Source organism: Bombus flavifrons, chromosome 10 (assembly GCF_040668555.2).
Source record: "Bombus flavifrons isolate JBK064 chromosome 10, iyBomFlav1_principal, whole genome shotgun sequence".
NCBI classification, from domain to species: domain Eukaryota; kingdom Metazoa; phylum Arthropoda; class Insecta; order Hymenoptera; family Apidae; genus Bombus; species Bombus flavifrons.
The window spans coordinates 9,877,839-9,892,400 of record NC_138451.1 but is presented as its reverse complement, the minus strand read 5'-3'; the positions used below and the strand labels follow the sequence as shown (position 1 = coordinate 9,892,400).

The window sequence follows — 14,562 nt, the reverse complement described above, 5'->3', positions numbered from 1 at the left end:
TGCATCGTTCTTCTTTTATGTTTAGGTTGCTACTTTGCAAGGACTTCCCTTTTCGGGTTCCCATCGCGTAATTTCTGAGCGGGATTGTCGAGAGAATAGTTCGTCGATCCCTACAGACCAGAACTAAAGGCTAAATTTCCTGCTAAACTCTCGGTTTCTCTTATTCTCTCGGATTCTGAAGTAATGTACTCGCGCTCATTCTTTTCGACATTTATGTTATACGTGTTGCATAACTTTTGTATTTGGCCAGCTAAAAATTGGCAAAAATAATATAATAGAAGTATAAATAATTTTTTTATAGATTATTTTGTATAGATCTATTAAAATATAGGAAAAAAGGAGTGTGGCTTGCAAAAGATATTTTTAAAAATTGCTAATAAAATATTTTTATTGAGAAGAATGGTGATAAGAAAGATGCCTGAAAGTGTAATGCTACGAAATCCATCCTTCTAGTGTGGTACGTTGAGAATTCTTGAATAAAATATCTATGACTCAAAACTTTTCCTTTCTACGTTTTCCTTAACTGTAATAAACACCTCCTCTTTGTATGTTCTTCTTAAATACAGTAAACACATTTCTTTTGTACGTTCTTCGTTTATAGAATACAACAAAAATATGTACTTTTTTAATGTCTTTCCTTTATCCATTCTTCTTAAAGAAACTCTCAATAGAAAATTTGTATTGAAAAGAAGTAATAAAAAGATACGAATGAAGTATATTCTGTAATTCATTTTATACCTTCTTCTACGTTTCCTTTCATTGACATTGAAAAGATGTGATCAAAAATACGAATGCAAAAGTAATTGGACGAAGAATTGTTTAATTTTATAGACTAAGAATTATTTTATTTGTGCACAACTTCTGTCTCAGGGCAATTAATCATCAATTCGAAGTAAGCTAATTCAGAAGTCCTTTAATTTCTTCTCTGTTCTATGTCAAGGTAATGCTCGGATTGCAAGTGTTACCCTTGAACTGAATAATTAATTCATCCCCATCAGTTAATTAAACAGCAGTTGCATTGGAAAGTAAACTTCCCATCATTGTTGTTGTTGTTTAAACATTTAAAATCGACGCATTGCAAAGTTCTTCGATCAAAGCACGTAGCAACGTGTGCTCCTTTGATGTTATTATACAAATTTTTATCATTTACTTTATTTTTCTAAAACTAAAAATTGGTACGAAATATTAAAATTTTCTTTAATTTCCTTATGTCATCACTGTTTTTACCGAATCAATACTTTGCCAAAATTGTATATAATATGTTTTAACAATTGGTTTATATATTTAAGAAGAAATATATTTTAAGAAGAATTTAATTTCTATTATTTTTAATTTCACTTTAGGAACAAGAGTAAGGAGAATTGTTTTAACGATAATACGTCAGTTACTGTCAAAAGATTCGATGTTAGTACATAAAAAGAAATGGCCAGTAAAGGTGTGCTCTTTGTACAAGTATTTGTGAATGAGTGTTACCCTTAGCTACTGCTCAAGAAAACACCCTTCAACTCTTTCAGTCGTATTCTGCTTTTCAGAGGAGAGAATCCAGAATTTTCCTCCGGTTATTAATCTCAATTAAAAGATACGTATGATAGTTTCCCTAGCAAACATATTCAATCATTATAATCGTATAATATTATATTTACCATTGTAATTACTGGAATAATTTCAGATATCTGGATTTCTTAAGGAATTATATTTAAACCTACCAATTATGCAACATAGTTACATTAATTCGAGTACATGTTTCTAACAGCCTTCATTTAAAGTTGTATATTCAAATACGCAATCCAATTACACAATATTAAGTCAGTTTCAGTGCTGTCACTAAAAATGTATAAAGAGTAAAATTCAATCTCTTGTTTTCCTTACTGCAAATTCTATCTTCCCGTACTAGAATGTATAATCTTTTCATCCCTCTCAATAAACTAACTCTAATTCTTCCAATAGATATTAAAATTATTATTACAGTCGAAAAAAGTCTACCACTCACCTCTTTCTTCTATCACCAATTTCCTTCATTCTTCATTGATTTCCATTAAATTTCACTTTTGAATGGAAACATAATTCGAATTTTTAAATATGAGAAGAAAAAAAATTAACAACGTCACTTGAGGAACCTAGTCCTCAAAATATATTAAATAAACACGAACTAGCTATAATTCCACGCTATAAACGTAAAATCTATTACATAGAAAACGAAGGCTTAAAATCTGTTACATACATATAACTTAATCTTATCATTTTATCACATAATTCTTTACCATTTCTCTATCTAAAATCTTCCCATCCTTCTCCTAGTTTCCCTAAAATCCGACTGTTATCCAAAAAACCTACTCCAATATCCGCGAAAACCATCCCAAAACTGAATCCCGTAGAAATTCACCTTCCGAATCTTCGAGCACCCTCTCTTAGACCCTATCGATCGGAAATTTCGAAAGGGCAATTAAAAGCCGGAAAAATGGTCGGTTCCGGACAGACATCGGGAGTTGAGGACAACTCCGTGTCCCTTTCCCGACGCAAGTGCCGCCCCTGGTCGCACGCCTGCCTAGTAGCCTCGTCGTGAACGATCGCCAGTGTAGTATCGCCAGTCAGGCGATACGGTGTGCGGCCTCGTGCATGAAAAGCGACGATTTTCCACCGGGATCCTCGTTTTAAACGACACGTAAGTTCACCAAGCAGCTATGCGTTTCCAATATTTTTCAACTTTCTCGACAATACGTCGTTAACTTATTACATGCAAATGTAAAACTATCGATTATATAGTGTCACTAATGCAATATAACGAGTGACGTCGTTTAGGTCGCGTGTAACTGGCTCGAAACCTTGTTGAAATTGGCCAAAGTTAAGCTATGGAAGTGAATGCGTGTTCCGATCGACTGTCGTTCTAAGGATTGAAGTATACGCTGGCTACAAGAAGCGTTTTTCTTATCAGCTTTTATATTCCGTTTTCATAATATCGAATTTTCATCCCGACCAGGATATTTATGCAAATTCATACTTTTTGTGGAGATGGTTAAAAAATGTGGAATCTAGGTAGGTGTACTAAACATTATAACGATTACTATATTTTGTTTATTTTATATATCTTTGCACATTACATTCTCGCCACGATGCATTCTATGCGTTTTTGCATCTTCAAATTTCCCATAAATACGCAGTGCTATCAAATGATACGAAATTTAGTATAGTTGGATCTACGTAATTAATTACTATGTAAGTGCTATAATACATACAACGGTGTGTCGATACTTTTCGTAGCCACTGTATGAAGATTAAGATGCGTGTACTCGTCAAAATTTATATATTTGTTATTGTGGCGATAGTTTTTTGCTCGAACGCTGACGATGAATGATTTGAATTTAGCAATTGTTAATTAGGAATTAAGAATTAGCGGTTCGAAACCGTCTTATCGCTGTAAATTTTTCCACAGTGTTATTATTATTATCTACCTGATTTGAAACATGTTGCTCCGTATCTTTGCGCTTGGTGCTTTTTAACCAACTTATTCGAATTTCCATGATTTGATTTGACAAGTGATTTGATTAATGAGAAAGATATTTTAAGCCAACCAAATATGTTCATACTGACAAAGTATTGAAACTACCAAGTAACTTGAATTCAGGTAAAACGACTAATGTGAACGAGGTTTACACGCGACCTAAACGATGTCATTTACTTTTTCTCACCAACGACGTTGCATAATTTCGATTGTTATATACATCAGGATTTAGTAAATTAATGGTACATCGTTGAACAAGTTGGAAAATATTGGAAACGCAAAGCTGGTGGATTTATACAGCGTCGTTTACCGCTGGCATTGCAACGACGCGTTTATTAAATCCGTTTAAATTTTGCTATTCTAAGTTTATTAAGTTTCTGAATTTTTAATAATGAAATAAGTACGGTTGTATGTATTGTATTATCAAACTTGCTGGATTTTAACGATATGAAATGTTAGGAACGTTACATTCCTCGACTGCGTACGACGTGTTCGTTTGAATCGTTGTTCGATGATGATATTCGACGATGAGAGATTTTTATCCTATATTCTATAAGCTTTTGAAAAAATTTGTTGCAATGAAGAGATACGAGCCGAGAATTATGTATATGAGATTGTCTGAGAACGTTGTAAAGCTTCTGTTACCTGGAACTGTACTACGTGTTCGTTTTGCAAATCGATGCAAATCGACGTATTGAAAAATTGATCTTACAAGATTGACAAGTTTGATATATAAATATCTTGAAAAATTCCTCGGTCGAACGAAATATTCCAATTTATTGGAAACGTTCCCACCTGAATAACATTTTGCAAAATGAAAATTACGTATACAGAGTAACAGTGAAATAAATGATACCACTTTGGTGTCTTATTTTTCCTAAAAATAAAACATTATATATATATAAATGTATATGTAACACATCAAAAGACACATGTCTCTTTCAAAATTCCCGAAAATTATTTTCTTCTGCAACGAAATTATTGGCGTTTCAAATATTTCTTACAAGCGATAATAATCCGGCTTCTGAGGAGTTTCGAATTATTTTTACCAAGTGTTATCACAAATGTATATTTATAAGACCATTTTTCATATTTAGACAGAGTGAAATACGTTACCAAAGTGACACCACTTATTTTAGCGTCAACCTGTATACAAACATTTGAGTAAAGCTTCAATTACGTATGTGAACTATGCTGCTACATGTACTCTGATTTTGCAAGTCGATTTTAAGGGTTTGTTGGCTGATTTCCATCTTAGGCATAGTTCGATGGGCTTTTGATCAAGATTTTACTATCAATGAATTGAGTGAAGTCTAATTACTGTCGTAGGTGTCGATTTATGCGCTAAAACGTGTTTTGTTCGATCACAGTGGTATATCAGCTGGGAATTCTTGGAAAGGGTGAAAACATAAAGGGATGAAGCATGATAATCTTCGTATTGTTTGTTACATTTTTGTGTATTTCTATGCTGAAAAGTTTATAAACTAGTGAATTGCGTTAGAAAAAATGCTTTGTATTCTGATTCGTATTGAAACGTTGATTTGAAATAATTGAACGAACGTGGAAACGTGGATTCGTCCATTGAAGAAGTGAACTGGTCTATTCGCTTGGAACGATTTCCTCTTGTTCGCTTCTCTTTTATTTCTATTCAATTATATATACTATATATATATAAAAATTCCTACAACTCATATGTAAAATCACTTTTCATTAAAAACTCTTTTCCTTGAATTTTAGTGGAATGATTCATAATATATTTATCGCCGCTTCATATCACTTCCTTGCTTATTAATTATCCGAAAAGGTAGGATTCTTAGTTTGAAATAGTCTAAGAAAGGATAGAATAAAATAAACGAAAATCCAGTTATTCGGAGAAATAATTAATAGTAGAAGAGAAACGAAGGATATTGGCAATAATCGATGGTATGGAACAGATCAACGTGTTTGTTTGTGTTGATTTATTTTTTGTCTATCAGTTGTCTGCAAAATGTAATGTTGAAATTTCTAAAATATCTTAAAAGAATGCAGAGCAAAATAAATGAAAGTGCTCGAGAAACGAGTCAAGGATTGCTAAATCGACTCATTGATTGCCCCCCGATCGATACAGAGGAATCTAACGCAATTACTCGACAGATTGTTGAAATTTTGTAGCTTTATTCTAACGAGGATAAATCGACGAATCGCACTGACAATTTTCCCTAATTTTCGACGATTCAGTAAGCACGATTTCCACATTTTCCTACAATTGTACAAATCAAATATTTCTTATCAGTTCTTGCAATATAATTTCTCTGAGTCTTCCTATCTCGAATTTTTGTTGAAACGTCCAAGCTGTACGTGTAAATTTTCAAGCATAGTACCGACACTGTGATATCTCGTATTGCAATTTATATCGCTCGAGGTGACGGAACGGACCGGAAACGGGACGTTCTGTAGCGGAAAGTGTTGTTCCGAACGCATTATCCTTTTCTCACGACTAGTAGAGAAACTTGCGAGCGTCCAAACCACGAAATTAAATGGAAGAAGTAGGTCAGAAAGACGGAAAAGACGCGAAAATATTTTTGGCATCTACTCGAGGATATTATTCCGCGCAAGCTCGTGCGATTCTTTAAGGAGGGATATATCGATTGTGAATTATCCTTTTCTTAAAACGAAATTCCTATTTTTAAGTTATGCAAATTATGAGTCACGGCATCGTTCTTCATCGTTGTTATTATTTATCAATTATATGGTACAATAATAATAATTTTGGTATAAACACAAATGTTTCGTTATTTTCTTTTCTTTAATTCATACGCTTTTAATAATTTTACGGACTGTAGGAATTTTCAATTTGCAATTATTGTTTGATGTCGTAAGAATAATTATTTAAACGTTACGAAAAATTTCGTTTCTCGAACTGTAAGAGAATGTTTAACGTATTTTAATGGTTTTGTAATAGATCATGATTAAGTTAAAGAAAATTCAGGGACGTGGAAATCTTGTCAATGTTAATGTCACCTAGAAGCTTGAACCTTTTTAAGGGATCTTCACCTAAATATTGCTTCAGAGAAGCTATGCTCGGCTTAAACCTTGTACAGTGCTCAAGCGTTTTTGTGATTCTTGTTAACCCAATATGGGTCACGAGGCTCAAGAAATCAATGAGCCTCGTGCTCCAAATATTGTTTCACGTACTATTAGATCGTACTATCAGTTAATAGTTCAGGCAATACTATTTTCCATGGTATAAACCGTTCTTTGTATTAATTGCGTGCATCTAATTCTAAATTAGGTTGGAAAAATTTTACGTCGCATTTAAAATTCCTCGTCGTTATAAAGTGTAATAGGAATTGTTCTAGAAGTTATTGTATCCATACAGTTATTATTAAATAGGAACTGTAGTAGACATTTTTTTGAAGCATGAATTTCCAGAAATTGAGTGGAGCTTTTATAATAAAAATTTGGTGAATGGAAGTTTCCGCGATAGAAATTTGGTATAATACAAATTTCGCCGAAGAAAAGTTTGGTCAATAGGAACTTCAGCGAACAGAAGTTCGTTGAAGATAGAAGTTGCTACGAACGGAAATTTCTGGCATAGAAATTTCATAGATAAAAATTTCCCTGATAGTAAAATTAAATGATCGCAATAGAAATTGGTCGGATAAAAGAATTCTGGGGGATAGAAATTTCCTAAATGTAAATGTCCATTAATACAAAAATGTTGTAATACAGACTTGGAAAATTTCCTTCAAATCGAAATTGTTGGAAAAATTTTTAGAGAAATTCTTTGACACTAGAACCATTGATCTTTGTCAGGTACCTAAATAATAATAATAGTAGTAGTAAATTAAATAACAGTAGATTAAAATTACAGTAACAATTGGATATTTTTACTAATTATGAAAACATGATTTTAATGTCGATTATCTTGACTGGTGCGTCAGCTCTAGTGTTAAAATCGATGAAATTAATTAAAAGCCGAAGTAACAGGCAGGACGTGAAGGCGATCTAGCGTAGAAGGACAAATTAAATAGAACTCAATTTTCAGAGGAAATATAATTCTGCGATAGCTATTGATTCGCGTATGTTTTCAGATATGGAAGATTAAGAGAAGAATGATATAGCCATGAACCGATCAGGAGGCGATCGTGACGAAAGGCCGACGGCTCAGATGATCCGTACACATTGCACAGAACGGTGACAGAGCTGTAAATTACAGCGATGGATATACAGAAGAAGCACTTGTGCCCCCGCTTGGTGGATTATCTCGCCATTGTGGGGGCCAGACTACCCTCAGTCTCTCGCCAGCCTGTGCAGGTACATATTTTTCATTAAACGAGTAATAACTATGAAGATTATTTATCATTAAGCATTGGGGAAAGCGATCCTGTCGCAGGAGATTGTGGAGACAAATTTTAACAACCTTGCGGGAAGAGAGAATTTCAAGGAACAGCGGATAACGGAGAAACATTAAGAAGATATCAAGAAATTTGAATTACAGCAGAAAGATTAACGAAGGAATTTAACACAAATAAAAGAGAAATTTTTACATATAAAAAGAAGTGGTGCGGAGGTGATAAAGGAATACTATTCTGGTATTAGAAAGAAGATGATGTAAGCGTACAAAGGAGGAAATTTTAGCGATAAAAGGAAGAAGCGTAAAGATATCAAAGGGAGAGAATACCAGCGATAAAAAGGGCAATGCGAGGATGTGAAAAAAGGAATTTCAAATAAGAAAGAGAAATATTTGTATATTAAAAGAAAGTGGAAAGTGGCGAAAAGAGATGATTTAGAAGATACAATTGTCTTAAGCATATAGATGGTGCAGAATTTTATTAATTAGAAAGTTCATGAATGTATTATGATTATTTAGGTCCCAGAGTTGCTGCGACGATATCCAGTGGAAGATCACAAAGATTTTCCATTGCCGCTGGACATGGTTTATTTCTGTCAACCCGAGGGTTGCACCAGCGTGGGCCCAAAACGCACAGCCTTACGAGAAGCCACATCCTTCACTTTCACCCTCACGGACAAAGACTCCGGTACTCAATTATTTCTCTTCGCGTTTCTCAAAATAATCTTTCGAAGAATTAACTTTGACATTAGGAGCCTTGAGAAACCAAAGTAAACGCAGGAGTGTTGCGATTAGAATCAAATAAATATAATTCGTAAAATGCTTTATTTATTTTAACTGTATTTATTCGATATTATTTTAGGGAGAACTCGCTATGGTATCTGCGTGAATTTTTATCGACCAATAGAAAGGGTGGGAGCTGCGGTCGGGAGTGGAGTGTCTATGAAAAGGGACAAGTACAATACGACGTTTCGAAGGGAGAGTTGGAGGAAAAGCATGGAAAAGAGCACAGATTCTGCCTTTTCTAGGTGAAATATAACACATCATTTTATCATAATCTTACTACCGAAAACTACACCCATTCTGCCAGTTACCAACACTTGTCCGAACGATTAAAAATTCACGCCATTCATTTTCTCTCATTTGCGAGATATCTACTTGAAAGGTCAGGTGAAATATCAGACTCATTAGTAAAGTTATAATTCAGATTCATAATTACGTAATCGTTATTAGCAGCCATGTATATTATACGAACATTTAAACATTTAAACGCATTACCAAACGTTGAATCTCCTAAGACTGAAAATCGAGATTCAGCTATTACTTATAGTCAGATAAGAAAAAAGTGGAAGCTTAGGAAATATCAATGAAATAGAAAAGAATTCTTTTAGGAATATTCCTCCAACATTTTTAATTGGATATTTTTACTATTTTCGTTTACGCTGATTGTATTGATTAATTAAGAAGAATATTTTTCCCAATTATAAGACTGTATCTCTAGCTGTTCTTTATAGCGACTATAGGAGCAGTGCAGTGGGCCCTAGCGACTCAGAAAAAGATTGCCCGAGCAGCAGAAGGGACTCTGACACTTCGCATATACCGAGTGCACCGAGATTAGGTATCACTGCACCGAGTGGAGATAGTGAAAGTGGAGGAAGCCATTCTCCGTCTCCACGAGCTTCACGCAGACGACAGGTAAACTGGTAAAAAATGTTGTATCATTTACCTAATATATAACTAACATATGTATGGTAATATATAATAATAAGTAATATTTATATAATAATAACACGAAGTCGATGCTACAAATATCAATAATTACTCTTATTTTCTATATCTTTATTTCATGATTTTACTTCCAGAGGATACGAAATCATTCGCTGACGTCGTTATGTATCATTTCCCATCATCCGTTCTTTTCGATGTTCCGGGAATGCCTTTTCATTTTGAAGAAGATCATCGATGCTTGTAACGAGAGTTCTTCACCGCAGAAAGTCGGTGCTTCCCGGCAGACCAACAGGTAAGGATAATCCTTCAAACAGCAAACTTACATCCACTTGCGTTCACTCGTTAATTCTTCCTTATGAATATTCAAATCTCACTTCGCATGCTATTTGTACGTGCCTCTGCATCATTGTTTCTCTCTTACTTCATTTCCTATCGCGTCGGTTGTGTTAACGATAGTTTCTATTTTTGTCTGTCGATTGCGTATTACTATAAACGTAGGGATTACGGTACAAATATTTTTTAATAACTCTCAGAGGAAATGATGATATTCTTTGTAACGAATGTTTGAGTAGAAGATACGAAAGTATGTTAAGAGTTTAACAGAAATACTTCTTGTTCTACCCTGTTTAGTTATTTTGATTTGTTCCTCGCTCGAGAGTCTTCGCTTCGAGCAACTTTTGTTTCAGAACTATTGTTCTAGATACGATACATATTTTTATATTATGGTATTATACGTATTGCACTGTATTATATTCCAAATCTTAATGCGGTGATTAACGCAGCTTTCAGTTGTTTTTAAACACTCAATTGAGATATAAATAAATAAACGAAGAACGAGTTTCTTAAATACAGAAATTGTCTGCCGATTTTTAACAGAGACACCGTGTGGAGCGTTTTAACAGGACAAACACTGGAAGGAACACCATCGATAGTGCTACACGATGTCCGAGAGATCGAGACGTGGATATTGCGATTGTTAAGCAGCCCTGTACCTGTTCCGGAAAAGACACGCGTCGAGGTCGAGATCGTGTCGCAAAGTATGCAGCCACCACTCTGTTTTGCACTCCCAGACCACACTAGATTTTCTCTCGTTGATTTCCCTCTGCATCTACCCCTGGAACTTCTTGGCGTTGACATATGCTTGAAGGTCCTCACGTTGATTCTCTTGGAGCACAAGGTAATTTTTCTTTTTACCATCTAAATCACAATTATTTTCTCTTGAAAGTGATCTTTTCTTTAGAAAGAAAATTTTCCAAGCGTATTTTTTATTTTTGACGAATTCTTTGTTAGGTATTGATCGATATATTTAGTGTAATCTATAAGATTTGAATTTTTGTTTGACATCTTCAGCCTGTTTAAGATTTTCGTTTCTGTTTATTCAAATTTAGGATAAGATTGATTTTTCTAATTATATCTTCAATAACCCGATACTTTAAACTGAAGATTCTTACTACGTTGCTCAGAACAGTTAGAGAATTTCTACGTTTAATTTTTATACCTCATTCCTTGTTTTCATTCATTCTTTCTCTAACGATTGTTTTAAAGTTAATCTTCCACGATACGATAAAAGTAATATATACTATTATAAAGACTTCTTCGATTCCGTATACTTGGTCGATTCATAGTAGTTCTCAGTTTTTTTCAAATTTCTCAGTTTCACTCTCTTACTTTTCTGATAATATTGCGAATAAAGATAACGGAGGAAATGGAATTAATCGATGAATAAATTATATTTGTTTGCAGATTGTGTTGCAATCCCGCGACTACAATGCCCTGTCGATGTCCGTAATGGCGTTCGTAACGATGATTTATCCTCTGGAGTATATGTTCCCCGCGATACCATTGTTACCCACGTGCATGAGCTGCGCGGAACAGTTGTTGCTTGCACCTACACCATTTGTTATCGGAATACCCGCTACTTTTTTATTGTTCAAAACGAACTTTAAAATGCCCGATGACATTTGGCTAGTGGATCTAGACAGCAATAAAATAAACGCACCTACTGGTCTGGGTGATCAATTGCCCCCATTACCCGAACCAGAAGGCACCGTACTAAAGAACCACTTGAAACAGGTAAATAAATAGACATTTATCACGATCAAAATTAACCCTTTCGCAGCCTAGCGAATAAAAGATTAGGAAAAAAGAAGACTGAAGAATTTAAAAAATTAAGAATTAAATAATTCCAAAGTTAATTGCAAATAAATTCCGAGATATTTCTGTAGGTTTCCATATAGGAAAATGTATTATTTATTGTCGCATCCACTAATATGGGTCATTAGCGACCACAATTACATTACATAAGTTAGTACAATCGTACAATATGTATTATTATATGTTTATGAGCATACATTTGTACGTATGTATAAACGATAAAGTACGTAGGAAAATTCTATACATTGCAAATTTTACGAATTGACGAATTAAGAATTAAAAAGTCGTGAAGCTGATTATTATTGGAGAATTTTCAGATATTTCTGCAGCACTGCGTTTATGTGATTGAAAATTTTCGTTGATAACATTCATTCAGAGTCATGCACAACTCTTACTTATATACGTAAATGAAATGTTTGAACCATGGATGACAATAATATTGTATTATTATATAATATACGTGATATATTCATAATATATAACAATTCAAATTAAGTAACAAATATGTAACTTATAATAGATAAGGCTATTACTGTGATTTTAATGTTAAAGTGTAATATCGTATCAAAAGCTGCGAAGGAGTTAATATGACAAAAATTAGAAAAAGAGACGAAATATACTCTAGTATATCTCTCTACGGTAGACAACAATATTGACAATGAACCACGTTGATTTAATCATTCCTCGTTTAATCGGTTCCGCAGGCAATGCAACTGATGGACCAAACCGGCTCTGGTGTAAATATTTCATTTATCCACTCTTTGCATGAACCATAAATATATAGGTGATACAATCCTTGTGTTGTAGTTAGCGGCATGGACTAATTTTGCCTCATATACCTACGACAAGTAGATTTTATTTTTTTATTTGATTATTCATCCTTAGAGGATACAGAGCACGTGTTATTTCCGTTTGAAGGGAAGGAACCGGAAGCTTTTTAGAGACTACGATCTAGGAAGTGTAGCATAGTTATAGAATAGACGGAGTAGACGTAGTTGCTTAAACAATATGACAAATTCTGAAACGCGAGCTCTTGATAGGAAGATACCTAGAAAATTGTATTATTATTCTGCGTTTTTCTTATTGGATGGTATTTCTTTTTCTAGGCAATGGCTAGTATGTCAGTTCCGCAAACACTTTCGCAAGACACTTCTCCGAGGACTTCTCTGCAAGCTCCAAGTAGAAGGGAAAGCCTAACTTCTCATTTGTCCACTTTAAGGTTGGCAATTTTATTAATTCTATTAGTTTCTTTAATTTTTGCAACCCTTGAACTATATTTCGTATTTTATGGTGAGTGTTATTATAATAATGATAATGATATTTTATGGGTACCAATCCAGTAGGTTAAATTCAATGGTTGTTCGTAATTTTTCTATTGTTATATATATTTATGTCAATATATTTTTTGATGAATTTTTACCATCCATTGGTTTACCATAGCGTCATGATTTTTAAAAGAAACTCCACCTTGTTCAATGAATGTTTTTGTAATTAATAACGTAAAATCTGTAGATAAGAAATGTTTAGTTTGTTCTAGTTAAACATTTTATTCCTTTCAGTTCTTATGTTTCTTTCTGCTACCTCTTATCTCTTCTTTATTTTATCTCTATTTTTATTCGTTCCAATCTTTATTCTTTTCGATTTACCTTTTCTATGCTTTTAGTTTAAGCTTTCATCTACCTTACTCTTATTTCAATATCAATTTCAACTTTCTTTTATACCTTCGTGAATACGAAGCGCGTTAATGCGTTTACTGCTGATTGAATTTTTACTTTGTACTATTCTTTTACCTCACAGAATAAAAGAGAATGTTTCACAACTGAACATCGAATGCGATAAAATCAATACGAATAAAAATAGTAGGATTGAATTTAAAGAAGAGAAGGTTTAGAGACCAATAACTAGACAATTATAAGAAAATTGATAGAAAATTTAAAATTGAAAAAACGCGCGGAATTCATAATAGGCAAAAAATATCCGAAGTATTCTGATCACCATAACAATATCTAGCAGAGTGAGGCAAAGTTCTGCTTAAGTGCCATTTCTTCAATTGCATTCATAAAAATATGAATTTGCATGAACATTCGCAGTCAGCTAATACTAACGCTACCAAAGCAATTAACTCTTGTTACAATTAAACCAATTTTTCACAGTGTGTCGTCAATGAAGCACAGACCTAGCGTCGACCATCATCCGAGTCCAGCGAGTTCTCCAGGAGCCAGCGCGACTTCCGGTCATCGTCGCTCCTCCATATCTCAGTCAGCGGGTTCTTCGTCACCTCAAAAACCATTCTCTTCCCAAACCATGCAATCTTTCAACCCATTCATTTATGGAAACGACGTGGACTCTGTAGACGTCGCTACGAGAGTGGCCATGGTGCGTTTCTTCAACTCTCAGAACCTTCTGGCGAACTTCACCGAGCATACGAGGACACTCAGGCTATATCCGAGGCCTGTAGTCGCCTTTCAGATCAATTCTTTTCTCCGATCAAGGCCACGGACCAGTCATTTCTTGAATAAGTTCGCTAGAACTCAGGCGGTGGAATTTTTGGCTGAATGGTCGCTCACTCCGAGCAACGTCGCGTTCTTGAGAGTGCAAACAGGGGTGTTTGACCCAGCTCAAATCGGAGACAAGCCAAAGTGGTACGCCTCGAATTTAGAACCTATTTATTTCCCTGTTTGGGACAATGGTAGCTCGTTGGCGAACGCTTTGAAGGCAATGAAGGAACACGAGAGTCAACCGACTGACGAAAGCGGGTCTGACTCGGAAGGTGCTGAGAGTACGAGTTCCTCTTATTCGTCGCTGAGCGATTTTGTATCCGAGATGGTGTCGTCCGACTTGTCTCCAA

The 14,562-nt window shown here is 34.5% G+C and overlaps 1 protein-coding gene and 1 long non-coding RNA gene across 16 annotated transcripts in view; one reads left to right on the top strand and one right to left on the bottom strand.

Moving 5' to 3' along the window:
• The window catches only part of LOC138183949 (uncharacterized), a 21,595-nt gene extending 7,589 nt beyond the window's left edge, over positions 1 to 14,006 (bottom strand). The window contains exon 1 of the long non-coding RNA XR_011174203.1: positions 13,866 to 14,006. This is a non-coding gene — a long non-coding RNA (uncharacterized LOC138183949). The remainder of the gene's footprint in view (positions 1 to 13,865) is intronic.
• Positions 2,559 to 14,562, top strand: part of Rab3-GEF (Rab3 GDP-GTP exchange factor) — a 43,270-nt gene continuing 31,266 nt past the window's right edge. For 12 of the 15 annotated variants that reach the window (XR_011174197.1, XM_069121394.1, XM_069121403.1 and 9 more), the window contains exons 1-11: positions 2,559 to 2,662; positions 7,573 to 7,795; positions 8,352 to 8,520; positions 8,695 to 8,860; positions 9,347 to 9,527; positions 9,695 to 9,852; positions 10,437 to 10,737; positions 11,304 to 11,633; positions 12,419 to 12,451; positions 12,821 to 12,933; positions 13,868 to 14,562. Coding sequence is in view for 14 of the 15 variants with exons in the window: in XM_069121394.1 (XP_068977495.1) it covers positions 7,700 to 7,795; positions 8,352 to 8,520; positions 8,695 to 8,860; positions 9,347 to 9,527; positions 9,695 to 9,852; positions 10,437 to 10,737; positions 11,304 to 11,633; positions 12,419 to 12,451; positions 12,821 to 12,933; positions 13,868 to 14,562 (2,242 nt within the window). In the remaining variant the exon portion in view is untranslated. Of the gene's footprint in view, positions 2,663 to 2,799; positions 3,034 to 7,572; positions 7,796 to 8,351; positions 8,521 to 8,694; positions 8,861 to 9,346; positions 9,528 to 9,694; positions 9,853 to 10,436; positions 10,738 to 11,303; positions 11,634 to 12,418; positions 12,452 to 12,820; positions 12,934 to 13,867 lie in introns of all 15 variants that reach the window. The other 3 variants (XM_069121390.1, XM_069121392.1, XM_069121393.1) reach the window with 3 other exon arrangements.